The sequence below is a fragment of the Mastigoproctus giganteus genome, chromosome 7, assembly GCF_048544385.1.
Source record: "Mastigoproctus giganteus isolate SK-2022 chromosome 7, ASM4854438v1, whole genome shotgun sequence".
Classification (NCBI taxonomy): Eukaryota; Metazoa; Arthropoda; class Arachnida; order Uropygi; family Thelyphonidae; genus Mastigoproctus; species Mastigoproctus giganteus.
Genome location: NC_143581.1, coordinates 68,120,913 through 68,134,444, shown reverse-complemented (window position 1 = coordinate 68,134,444; position 13,532 = coordinate 68,120,913). Strand labels below are relative to the sequence as shown.

The 13,532-nt window shown below is 34.8% G+C and overlaps 1 protein-coding gene across 1 annotated transcript in view; it reads left to right on the top strand.

Annotated features, from left to right (window-relative positions):
* Window positions 1-13,532, top strand: part of LOC150082981 (uncharacterized) — a 196,191-nt gene that overhangs the window by 129,297 nt on the left and 53,362 nt on the right. Inside the window, exons 16-21 of the mRNA XM_090378342.1 lie at window positions 1,678-1,824; window positions 1,983-2,158; window positions 5,397-5,538; window positions 6,375-6,547; window positions 9,076-9,169; window positions 11,640-11,718. Of these exons, the coding sequence (XP_090234468.1) occupies window positions 1,678-1,824; window positions 1,983-2,158; window positions 5,397-5,538; window positions 6,375-6,547; window positions 9,076-9,169; window positions 11,640-11,718 (811 nt within the window). The remainder of the gene's footprint in view (window positions 1-1,677; window positions 1,825-1,982; window positions 2,159-5,396; window positions 5,539-6,374; window positions 6,548-9,075; window positions 9,170-11,639; window positions 11,719-13,532) is intronic.

Below are 13,532 nucleotides of genomic sequence, written 5' to 3'. Positions count from 1 at the left end.
CCCCTAACTTGTTTAACGCATTATTTCTTGCGTTTTAGTCTTCCTGATAATGATTGTGCATTCCACTGTTTATAGAATTAAAGGTTTATTCGCGTGTAATTGGCTGTAAAGAATTCACAGAATCATACCGATGCTTATTAATGACAACAGTTTTTAAAATATTTCTAAAACAGCCATTGTTGAAACTATTTTAACACTAGACGGCGCAACAATCCACTTATGCTAATTCGTAACTTAGTAGTTCGTATCCAGGCACTTTTAGCTGAACAGTGCTCAGCCAGCCCAGTGAATTAAGGAAACTAAATCCTCTTATCCCGATCATAATTCAGCTTAAGTTCTCGTAATCTGTAAGAATACCCTCTCTCTCTATCGGATTTGTCTTTAAACCACTTAGAAGATCCAAATGTTTAGCTCGTTATATGTCATCAGAAAAAGTTACTTGTTGTACAGTTTTCATTCCTATTAAGTCAACTGAAAGGAGAGTGTGATTACAATCAAGGCAAGCAGTAATGACGTGCTTCAAGAGCTGGTTCGTTCGGACCTAATTGGATTTGTTAACGGTAACAGAAAATTGGGTTTTGACATTCGCGTGTCGCTCGGCTTCGTGTAAAACTGCTTAGAGTGGACAGGAGAATGCACTGTGCGTTGGTCTCGTGGCTTTTCTCCTCCGGTTCTATTAATTAATAACGATATCAAAGAGAATCAACGGTTTATTAATTAATAACGTCATTATGCATATTCTTTTTACATTTTTCATTATTAAACGTTTCGATAGCATATTATCGCAGTCTTCATCAGATAAGTTTAACAATGGAAACTGGAAATTAACGACGGAAAAAAATATTCTTGTAATTTGTGGATGGATACGAAATTGATTTTCAATGTTATGGGCAATGGCTTGTCAGGTCGTCCGAATTCCGAACAAGCGCCGCAAATTTGGTTGGTCATGCTGCAATGTTCATTAACCAGCAGCTCCCGGCAGTACTTCAATGATGCTGCTAATAAGGTTCATTAACTTGTGGCTCATAGCAGTTCGTAGTATAACAAGAGCGCCTTTTTTTTTTAAGTGTCCATTCATCTGAGATTCATAGTGGTAATCTATTTAGAAAGATGGTTGATTATAATTAACGGATCATATCAAACTGTATATTAGCCTGATGTTAATATCAGGAAATCCTTTCGAAGTTATCCCCTGATTTTTAACATATTTGCATGTCTTAAATATCCTCCCTAATCTAAGCTAATTGATGGATACATCTGTAAATTCGACTGAGAGCTTGATCCGGGCCATTTATGATTTTATTAATATAAAAGTAAATGTGACATTGTTTTGTACATTTATAAAATTAATTTATAGTAACAATTTTTCCCTCAATAATTATTAAACCTTCCTACTATTGTTTTTTTTACTTTAAAATATTAATTCCCGCGAAGACCCTCAAGGCTCTTCGCTCGGATCTTTATTCTTTTTCCTGATACAAACTTTCTGGTTTACAAATCCAGGAACCCATTGAATTCCTGAGGTTATCTGTGTAATATATACAGTCTAGGACATGCGGATCCGATATATCCTAGACTTGTATACATTAAAGTGAATTTTAAGATAAAAATAGAATCAATATAACTTTAAAAATGGAATCTAACATCTTTCAACATCGAGTTTCTTTCTGATTTCAGTTTACGTTTTCTTCGGACCTACAACCACCTTGGTAGACATGATGTTGGCATTGGAAGCTCGAGGTCTATTGTGGAAAAAGGAGTACCTCGTTATTTATGTGGAAACGGATAGTTACTTTGAATCGGAGTCGTACAAATACTTCTGGAGTGAGTAGGTTGCAAAACTTTCCCAAACTTATTACCCTCAGTTATAATCAACACGATAACACTGGAATGTAATAAATTAAATCATTTTTATTTTAAATAAATGCAAACTTTAGTTTATCGAGTCTGTGTAGAGATTCTGTTTGTTTTCTACCTTCTAGGAAAAGAACATACAAAGGGGAAAAAATTGGAAAGTGCCATATCACGTATTAGTTCTCTTCTGGTAGTTGTCCCCAGTCCTCCCAAAGGTCACGATTATACTACTTTCGAGGACAAAGTACGAGAATTCAACAAAAAACCTCCCTTCCGTTTCATTTCGGATATGGAATTCAAAGTAGTAAGTATTTAAATTAACCACTTAATATTGAATTATGTGCTTGATTAATGAGGGAGTTTGAACACTGCAGGCCGAAATATCTTGTATAATAACGTATCTTTTAATATTCAAACACGTACGTGGCTTTTAAGATTATTTTTAACTTTAAACGAGGTTTATGCTCATTTCCATTTGGTTCAATTTCCACAGCACTCAGTTCATTAACCATTCCTCTTAAAAGAACCTAATAATATCATAGGACACTCTGAAAACAAGATACATCAATCTATACGAAGGTTACGTCAGGAATAAATTGCTTGAATACAACCACACATTCAGGATTGCTTCTGATTGAACAAGAATAGATCCAGAGAGGTCGAACAATCTTTGTCCTGGTCACTATCAGTAAACTTCATTGTTTGTCCAGAGGAACCCAGAGAGCCAGTAGTTCAGCATGAGTGATGTGGTCCGAGGATGCTACAGGAGATTCTAACGATGGATTCAGCATCTGACGATGGGGGTGGATCCTTTCCATTTCCAATAGCAAGCTTCGTTTTTGATTTCCTTGTCGTAAGATCCTTTTTTCCCAATGCGCTTCTGTTAAAGTTATCTATGACGCTCGCAGATCCTCAGTAGCCTTCTTTCTGAAAGACAAAAGAACTGCGAGTTAGTTCACCTTCTTGTATTTGTATAGTTCATCTACCCTATGGTCATATTAGGGCAAGGAACCACTAAAATTTCACCTATTCTCTGTCCATTTTATCTGGCAATATCAGTTAAGTGAATCACTCTACTTTTGTGACTTTGATGAATTTGGTGGTGTTGGTTGTTTATAATTAGAGCTGAAGCATCTGGGGCTTCAGCGTATGGTGTCCGCAAAATACAGTACTCAATTTGCTGAAGGATTATTTATAATTTGGAATCTACTGGAACGTTTATAATGTGGTTTGTGCAGATCGAGTGATATCACAAGGTTCCATGGTTTTCGTTCCAGAAACTCGAATTTCTATTTCCAAAATATGAATTAGAGTAATCGCAGTTTTCAGAAACAAAAAAATCTGACTCCTTCTATCAGGACCGGTCATTGATTTGAGGGCAATATATGGATTAATGTTGGGCTATTTATCCTCCTTAGCGGTGGTACTGAAGAGTTTCCATTATTTGAATTTTACGCATTCTTAAATCGGAGGTATCGGGCAAGAAATAAGGCAAAATTTAAGATGCCTGATCTCTTTATTAAAAGACCATGACTCTTAAATCTACAATGGCCATAGGGTTGTGTTGTTTATTGACAGTTCAATGCCAAGACAGCTCCTGGCTATAATTCTCCATAAGAGATTGCTCTCGTCTAAGTTAAAAAAAGATGTCATCCTACGTCTTTGCTAACTCCGTTTGCTTAAGCCATTAGTGGCAAATTGAAGGAAGTTCTGCTAGTATACATCCACGTAGTTTTAGTACAAGAAACCATTATTTTGTCATTTATTTTCTTAAATTCATTTTTGGCTCCTCGTAAGCAACGTTGTGCATTCGAGACTCAAATTATAAGCGAATAATGACACAAGAAACCGTTCATCTTAATAAAGCAAAACGAAGAGAAGTGTAAGAGAAATTAATTTCTTGGGTTAAACACGGGAATTAATTTTCAATTCGGCTACCTCTTACGATTCTCGGTTGATCTCGCCTTGAGAGAGGGAACGAGGCAGCTCTTTTCATGAAAGAAATAAGCCTTCAGCAAAGCCGGATGAACTGCGAGGTTTCTTCGCTAATTTCGTTGGCAAAAACGTCGAGTAATTTCTACCCTTGAGGCGGCGAGAGTGCAAATTGCCAGGCGTTAAAGGTTACGCCGGAGATGCACTTTCTTCGAGTGATTATCTTCTCACCTTCCAGGCGTGATTAATTAAAACGAGGAGCAGAGATGTGTGCCACACGTGTGTACATTTGGTTGTTTATTTGTTCCCAAAGAGCACGCTTGTGCATACGTTCCTGGGTATAAACGGAATTTTTTGTACATATTTGAAGGAATGAAAAACCTTAGATTGTTGGAACGCGCAGATTCACTGTGTTGAAAATGCTATTAGAGATAAGGAAGACAGATGGGTGAAGATTATGTCCACTACGTTGACTATCCATGAGTTAATTCAAATTATGAATTTCACTTTCACAATCGATCTTCATAACTGTCTTTTTATATAATAAGAATATTCTATTTAGTCTTTTGTATCCAGTTATCCTGGAACTAGTGTTCTAGGTATTTCTGGAGGCAATTACGCTCAGTAATCACTGAATTATGACCACCTACCTAATGCCGTGTTTGGCCACCGTTCGCATGGATAACAGCCACTATTCGTCTAGGCATTGACTTCACTACGTATCTGAAGACGTCCATAGGGATCTGCAACCATGCTGCCTGCAAGGCTTTCCACAATATCACAATAGATAACTGTAGTGCGTTCATACGTTTCCGTTCAAAACGTACCACAGGTGTTCAACTAGATTTAGGTCAGAAGAATTTGGAGGTCAATCAATTAACATTTTAACATTTTTAACATTTTTATTTCTCTGAGTTGAGGGAAACTCTTCGAAACTTGACTTTGCACTAATTTAGAATTGAGAAGAAAATGTTCTTTTGAAATTCTTGTAATGGCGAGAGTTGCAGAAGAACAGGCAGCTCTTTACAGTTAGTAGGATTCCGCGAAAGCACACACAGCCACCAAACCAACCTGTTCTTTTTTCTCTCTGCCCTGTTCTTTTTATTCTGTTTGAAAGTCTTTCAGCTAGCCTTGCGCTGTACCTTTCATCACGAATAGCATATGTATGGTAAGGCTGTTTATCTTCAGGCTAAATTCGGAATAAGAAATGAAATTTCTTTTGCTTCTAAATGGGGAAAAGCAGACAGACGGAAAATTTCAATTTGAAATTTTGGTTTATCATTTCGTATTCCATTGACAAAGCGGGTTGGTGTTTTTTTTTTTTTTTTTTTGAGATTGAGAATCAGAACATCATTAAAATTTGTTGTGATTCAAGTTGCTTGAAGTTTCCTAATTTTTAAGAGCTTTCATCTTGGTCAGCCATCCAAACAGACTGAAAATACATTCTTGTGTGGGCCACCATCACATTAGACGAACAATGTTATTGTTCGTCTAATTTTAATGTTATTTTAATAATAATGTTAATGTTAATAATTTTAATTTTAATGTTAATGAATTTTCCCAACACGATCATGAATAACTTATTACTTCTTGTGTTTTGCCTTTCCAAGTACATCACTGTCTATGCTGCCTACCTCTACGATGCTGTGATGCTGTACGCTGAAGCTTTAGATGCCATTCTACGTAAAGGGGAAAGTGCCATAAATGGAAGTCTTATTATTCGACACATCAAAAATAAGAAAAGATACAAGAGTGAGTATCATGTTAAGATTCATGTTCTTTAACCTCAATAAACCCATTAAAGATTCATATTCTTTAACCTCAATAAACCCATTAAAGATTCATATTCTTTAACCTCATAAACCCATTAAAGATTCATATTCTTTAACCTCATAAACCCATTAAAGATTCATATTCTTTAACCTCATAAACCCATTAAAGATTCATATTCTTTAACCTTAATAAACCCATTAAAGATTCATATTCTTTAACCTCATAAACCCATTAAAGATTCATATTCTTTAACCTCATAAACCCATTAAAGATTCATATTCTTTAACCTTAATAAACCCATTAAAGATTCATATTCTTTAACCTCAATAAACCCATTAAAGATTCATATTCTTTAACCTCAATAAACCCATTAAAGATTCATATTCTTTAACCTCATAAACCCATTAAAGATTCATATTCTTTAACCTTAATAAACCCATTAAAGATTCATATTCTTTAACCTCATAAACCCATTAAAGATTCATATTCTTTAACCTCATAAACCCATTAAAGATTCATATTCTTTAACCTCAATAAACCCATTAAAGATTCATATTCTTTAACCTCATATGTTTAATATATGTTTGAGGTTAAATTGAGGTTAAACTTATTAATATATGTTTAACCTCAATAAACCCATTAAGAGAGTGAAAATCGACTGGATTTTCAGTCTCATAGTTTTCATCAGTCTACAATGTTATGGATAAATTCATGGATACCGAGGAGACAAAAATAATTCATAAAAATCTAATCAGACCAACATCATAATTTCTGCATAACCTTCCATTTATTTATTCGTCTCTTTCCTCCTTAAGGTATCACTGGAGCATGGATGCAGATTAACGAAGACGGAGAAATTGAAGGAAACTACACAGTCCTGGCAAAGTTACCTGTTCCCGACAACTTAACCTTCAAGGGAAATTTAAACCTATCACATTCCATGCTGCCCATAGGAAGCTTCCGTTATGATGACACAATACACGATTTGGTAGGTGCGTCAAGATACTCTCCTATTTGTATTTTGTTCAGATCTACTTGGTGAGGGGTGTGTTAACGCTACTTCAGCTCTTCTAGAATATTAAGTACCTTACATCCACTCTGTAGATGGTCACTGACTATATCGAAGAATTAAGTCAATCGATCCAAAAATATGTGTAATAAATTGGAACTGGTTAAAGCATGGAGTTCCATGATATATCTGGTCGTAAGGCATTGCATATTTACTATTTTTAATTAAGGTTTAAGTAGAGAAAGGGTCTCTGAAAATGAAAATTATCTTTCTTTTTTTTTTTTTTTTGACCAGGATGTTGATTTTCCAGATGCTGAGCAAGCTCTCGTGACATGCAGAATGTACAAGAATTATTAATAGAAATTTATGTAAATGAGCAAATGCCCGCATTTATTTTTTGATTAATTAAAGTTATCTGGAAGCTCTCTGATGAAAATGAGAAAGCAGTGGGTTACATTCTTTTGTGTTAACTTCATAACTAAAGAAGATGTACGTTATTTGTGTCTGTCATCTTTGTAATATACAGTGAATTTCAAAAATATTAGCAAAGAATATAATCCAAAAAGCCTTGGACATCAAGATTCTTGTAATAGCCAAATAACCGAGAAAAACTCTAATATACGTATTTAATTAATAAATAATAGATTAAAATGAATAAAATCATATAAGAACGGGTAAAATAATTATCGAAATCAATAAAAGAAGCTTGGGGAAACTTTCAAAGTTTGCTGATTATTTGTCAACTCAATAATCAGTATATGGCATCTTATAAATGTCTTAAAAATAAACTCGGTTCTTCAAAAATATCGGAACTAACTCGACGAAACCATGTTCAAGAGGGGAAAAAGTAGAAACTGGGGAAAATCTTTCAGGGTTTTGGACGCAGAACTTCTTGTATTAGAGGTCATGTCAAGAGATTGCCAGCGGCCAATCATATTTCAAAACCGTTGTCTTAGGTGTTTACGAATCTCCTGTTATTATTAATATATGGAACAAGATGTAAACAAACATATGGAGTACCAGGAGCTGCGAGTGTAGCCGGAAATTACGGATGCGCTCGACTTCTTCAGCGTTACTGGGGTCAAGATGATCGTGCTGCTCGCAGCAAAAGAGCAGAATGAGCGAAATTTTGAAGGAAACTTTGTTTTGGATTTGTATAGTTTTCAAAAACCATCGCTGGTTCGGATATAATAGCTATCCTTTCTAGATGGTTACGGGTTGCCCTCCTCTCGATCTGCCAGACGATAATCTTTGAGGAATTGTTCTTGTAATGCGAGAAGCTGTCCTAGTACAGTACTGTTATTACCATTGAAATGAAATGGAAATTACAACCTTTGATGACAAGATATTGATTGCACCATTTTCCAGGATATATCCTTTGGAATGGACATTGTTGAATTAATTCCTATTATTTTCTTTCTCTTTCACCAATTCACTTAAGGTTCCCAGTAAGTAACGTTTAATGTTCATCATTTCTAGCTGAAGTACTGCTTTTAAATCTACATCATCATTTCGTTACAATGTTTGGATGAAAAAGACAACGGATTATCATCAAACTTCATCGATGTGTAATAAAATCTGGATAAAAACCACATTTAGGCATACCCTACAATCTAAACAATCTACAATCTTGAACCTTTTTTTGGGTGATGCGAAGCGTGAAATAATTTATGATAATTAGACAGAAGCACTCATATCTTGGAATAAATTTCTATAGATGTTCCTGCTCAGTGCAAATAAAAACAATTACATTAAAAAGGAGGATGAATATGTGCAGCAAAAGAACAGCGGCTGGGTTTAAGAAAGACATTAAATTTAATTTAAAAATTTAGTTAAATTTAAAAGAGATTTTAAATCCTAATTTCATTGTTTGTTTGTTGATTTTTGGGTGGTCTGTCTGTTTTGCTGGATGAAAAACCGGGAGAATATAATTTCATGCGATCGCTTTAACTTTCGTAGAACTTTATATGAATGCGATTTATTGTATTCTAAGAGAAAAAATAAATAAATGAACAAGAATATTGAGTACTTCATTCAGCGCATTGAGGCTGGATTCACACTATACTCGTTCCAAAATAAATAAATCAGTCTACGTATAATCGATACAAATTCCTAATTATAAGTGATCTTGCTATCCAAAAAATATATTTCACTATACGGTGTCTTTCTTTCTCCTTTCTCTGCCCTCTTTGCTAGAACAGTTGGTATAATCACAGCCCTCCCTACACCGAATGGAAAAGATCTGAGTTCGAATTCCCTTAATGACGCGAGAAATTTTTATGGTTCTTTTTCACAACGTGGCTGAGTTAGTCAGGCGAGGACAGCGTGTTTTTTTAAATCTCCGAAACTGTGATTTTTCATCCAGAAAACGACAGCAAACCCAACAACTCTCTTCTCTCTAAAAAAGAAAAAAAATAACTTGGCTTTTTAATTGGAATTATTTATCTTTATGTAATTCTTATTGAGTTTATGTAATGTTCAAAATCAACTTAGTTTTCTTCTTTTAGATATTTGAACTGGACAGTGACGTTCATAATGAGTTTATTCCTCCCCTTGATGAGCCCATATGCGGATATGATGGATTGGGTTGTGAAAAGAAAGGTAAATATTTCAGTAACAGTCTCTCTCTCTCTCTCTCTCTCTCTCTCTCTCTCTCTCTCTCTCTCTCTCTCTCTCTCTCGGTAACACACACACATACATATCGCGTGTAGGGCATGGAGAGTAGTGAGTGATTTATTGCTCTGTTTTCATTAATTTTGCTCCACTGTTATTGGTTGAACTGGCAGTTACAGAACGAAATGCTAACCTTGGCACTGCAGCAGAAACCGATATCTCATATTATGGGAGTACACTTAGTGTTCTACTTGTATAAAGAACTGAGCTGCAGACAAAATCTCTCTTTACACTGATAATAAAAAGCTTGACAATGATATTTGCTGGCTAAGAAAACAAAATCTCTTAGAAATGAAAGAAAAATTTCTATGAGACATGTTGCTTTCAGAATCTCTCTCTAATGACTTTTGCAAACAGAAAATGTGTATTTAGAGAAAATATTAAATAAATAAGGTATATAAGAATTAAAATTAGTCCAAGTAAAGATGGTGGCATCTTTATTTGGACTAAGCATATGCAGTTTCTTTTTTCCACGGAAGGATGGCGGTTGGTGATGATAAACATTTTTCTGTTTGTTTAATGAAAACATTATAATAAATTCTTTATTCCTACAATGGCATAAAGATAGGCAGTAGCAAAAATAGGGACTTCACTCGAGTAGTGAAAGGCTTCGGGATTCTAGGGGATTCCCCATTGATAGGGGGGGTGGAGATTTTTTAAAGGAATTTCCCTGGAAGTTTAACATTGAAAACAAATATTTTTATCATGCAGTTCCTTTTCCACCAGATCCGAACCTGCAATGAGCTCTCAGTATTTATTTGAAATTGAAATTTTAATTTACAATTAATTTTTATTTCTCTGTGTATGGTATCATTCGAATTTCATGTGAAGACCTTCTAGCGAACCAGCACTGTTGATGCATTGCAAACAATATTGCTTAGATTTTGTGGAGTTGTTATAAAATGAAAATCCTCTGCCTGGTTTAAATCTTGTAACGGGAGATGTACTCTATGGAAGTCCAAGAACAGGGTGGACACATCGATTAAGAATGGAATTAATTCACTCTCTTCTCTTATTGCCCAACTACCATCACTTAAATGGTAGTTTTCCATAAGATCTTAATGAAACCAGATTTTATGAAGACAAGATGAGATGTATCCCAATCAATGTCATAATGAATTACCTTATTAGCGTATGATTTACCAAGCAGAATTTCTGTCAGCGACACTGTCTCACGTTTACTGACAATGACCTGTCTGCTCCTGGTTCGTTGACTTCTTTGAGTTTCTTGTCCTTATGGAAACTGTTGAAGCCAAAGCACACAGATTTGTTTTGCATTTCTGAAGATCTTGAATTTTGATTTTCTGGAATTTTAGGTTTGTGATTGATTAAATTTGGTGAGTAGTGTGGTTGTTTTGGGTTAGTATTACCCACATAATGCAAGGAAACAAGTTTTTGTTGTACTAGCCAAGAAAAAATAATTAATAAAAATATATCAAAATTAATAATATAAATAAAAGAGAAATATATATATATAAAGTAAAAAAAAATAATAATGAAACTTGTGTTTTTTTCCTCACTTAGCTAATTATTGAGATGACCTTGAATTTCCCCAAGTTTTCAGCCTCAACTACCCACGGGAGTAACTTGTTCCATTAATAAAACCCCTCTACTGTTTTTAATTCAACCCCACCAAATGTAATACTTATTATGAAGTTGATAGTACCTAAGTATAAGACCCTACATATTTCTGCATTAATGGAAATTCGCCACTTTTCTGTCCATCCACTAAGCCTATTCAAGTCTTCCTGAAGGAACGCTGCTTGACCATGATCATTAGCCACTCTCCTAATATATTGACAAAATCTTCAAATTTTGACATCACATCGATTTGTAGAAGTCTTTTATGAAAATCGGAAAAGACAGTGGTCCCAGACGGATCCTTGGGATACTCCACTTCTAATGTTTGGCCAATGTGAGGGGTAACCATTAATTGCGACCATCTGCCTCATGCCTTGCAGCCATTCTGCGATCCATCTTTAAATCTTACCCTTGATCCCGATTTGCTCCATCTTATACAGTAAACTCTCATGAGAGACCAAGTCAGATTCTTTATTAAAACCGAAATAAACAATTCTGAAACTATTTCCAACATCCAGTTCATGAGTGATAAAATAGTTCCGATTGAAGTACAGAATTAATCTTTTTCATTCAAATGTAACGCTAGTCAATATATATACCACGTTCTTAATTAGCTAATATTGGAATCTAATGTCCATAAATTTATAATTAATTACTCTGTCTCGTTAAATGAATGCTAATTAGGATTAACTTAGTCCTTCCATCCCACCCTTCTCTTTTTTCCAACCTTAATAATTTTATATTCCCATTGGCATGAGTGTGTATAAATTACGGATTTTAATACATCTACCTCATTCTGTACTTTTCTTCCTCTTAGATCGAAGAAGGGAATATGCAGCTGGAACGCTCTCTTGTGTCCTTATAATAGTAGCCTTTTTAGTTTCAATAATTTATAGGTAAGTATCCATTAAGCCAGAGTTGTTAACTGAATAAATTTGAAATATATTTAAGATTTAATGGTTTTCTATCCAAAACTCTTATATATATATATACGAGAATAATAGTTTCATGTATTTCCGTTTATCAATATACAGGATGGTTATGAAATCAACCTAAACAACCTGAATATTTATTAGAATTTACAGAAAAAAAAGTCCAATACGTTGCATGACTTACAGATTCTAAATTAGGTGTCTAGCGAACTCATTCGAACATTGAAAAAGGATCTCCTTCCAAGAACAGTATCAGAAGTTGACATTTAACCTTTTTATGAAGCGCAGTTAGCGAACCTGAGTTGCTGTTACCGATAAATAGAACCCTTCTCTTTTGTCATGTCTTATTCAGACGTTAACCATTCAAGTCAAAGACCTTACAAATACCCTATATATTAAAAATGGGATATAACTTAATTGTGTATAAATTTACATATTTTAATATTACTAATTTTATATTTATATCCTTTTTATTAATGGATTTTCTGAAGAAACTTGGAGTTCGTAACGATCCATGCACCAGAATTCAAACTCACGATGTGGCATTACTGATCTCGGTGATTTTAATGTTCCTCTGAATGGCCCAAAAAAAAAGGACCTCATTTTGGGGAATCCTAAGGAGTAATGCGTGCTTAACATTCGTTAATATCTACAACTGCTATTAGCTCAATAAAACTAAATCTGTATTTCTTAAACGCAGAAAAACAAATATGGTTTGGTTTAAGAAATCCAAAAATCAATGACCAATTTTAAGGGACAAATATATACAATACCTAAAGCTTACACGAAGTTATCTGATTTTCAGAGGTCGTCACTAAGGTAATTCCAATGTTAAAAGCACTGAAATCACCTCAGTAACCATGGGACTACTTATGTTATTCTGATGAGAGTGAATTCTCTCAGGATTCCTATATTCCACCATTCTCTTCAATCAGACTATAAAATTCCCCCCATTTAGATCGTGTGTTTACTAACTAATAAAAATCAATTTATAGTACACTCGGGGAAGGATACTGTCTTAGAATACTCTGATGGGGTGCTTTTATTTCGCACGTCTGATGAGGTCTGAAAAGTTTGATTACTTAGTGAACTGCTCACTTGGAGTTTCCACGTAAACGAATGTTTATATTTAGTATTTTCTTGTTGCTTCTAAGTCCAGAACCTCCACTGAAAAGTTGCCGAAACCCGGAACACCAAAACATTAAGAATATTAAAATTAATTCTTTAAAATTCTGAGCATTTAAACCATCTTCATCTATTATCCATGCCAATAACCTCTCGCTAATTACACTCTACCCCCCTTCCTATTTATTAGCCATAAAGAGGTGCTTTCAGATTGGAGATGTAATGAGCTGAAGGAACAATCACCCAACAACCTATTTTAATGGTATGAGTTTAGATGTTTATCCTCCTAATGTTGTAGTCAGCATAAAAACATCAATACTCAGCTACCAAAATTGCTTGCGATTATTTTCTAAGTCTGGGTTTCCACTGTATAGACGCATTTATATTCAAGGATTTTTTTGTGTCTGTAGAAGTTCCTCACGTAAGCGAATTCTGGCCTTGCATTCTTATCGGAAGCAATGGCTATCAACAACCTCATTGTTACTGAGAACTACTGGTTTACGACATCAGACCACGTCTCAAACAGTGCTAGTTGAGATAAGATGGGACAGTTTTATGGATACTATCAAGCCGCATGTCTGCTAACAAGCGTAAGCCTACTCTTCTCCGATGGACTAAGCATCTTCTGCGAGTCTAGAACGCTACCTTAGCTC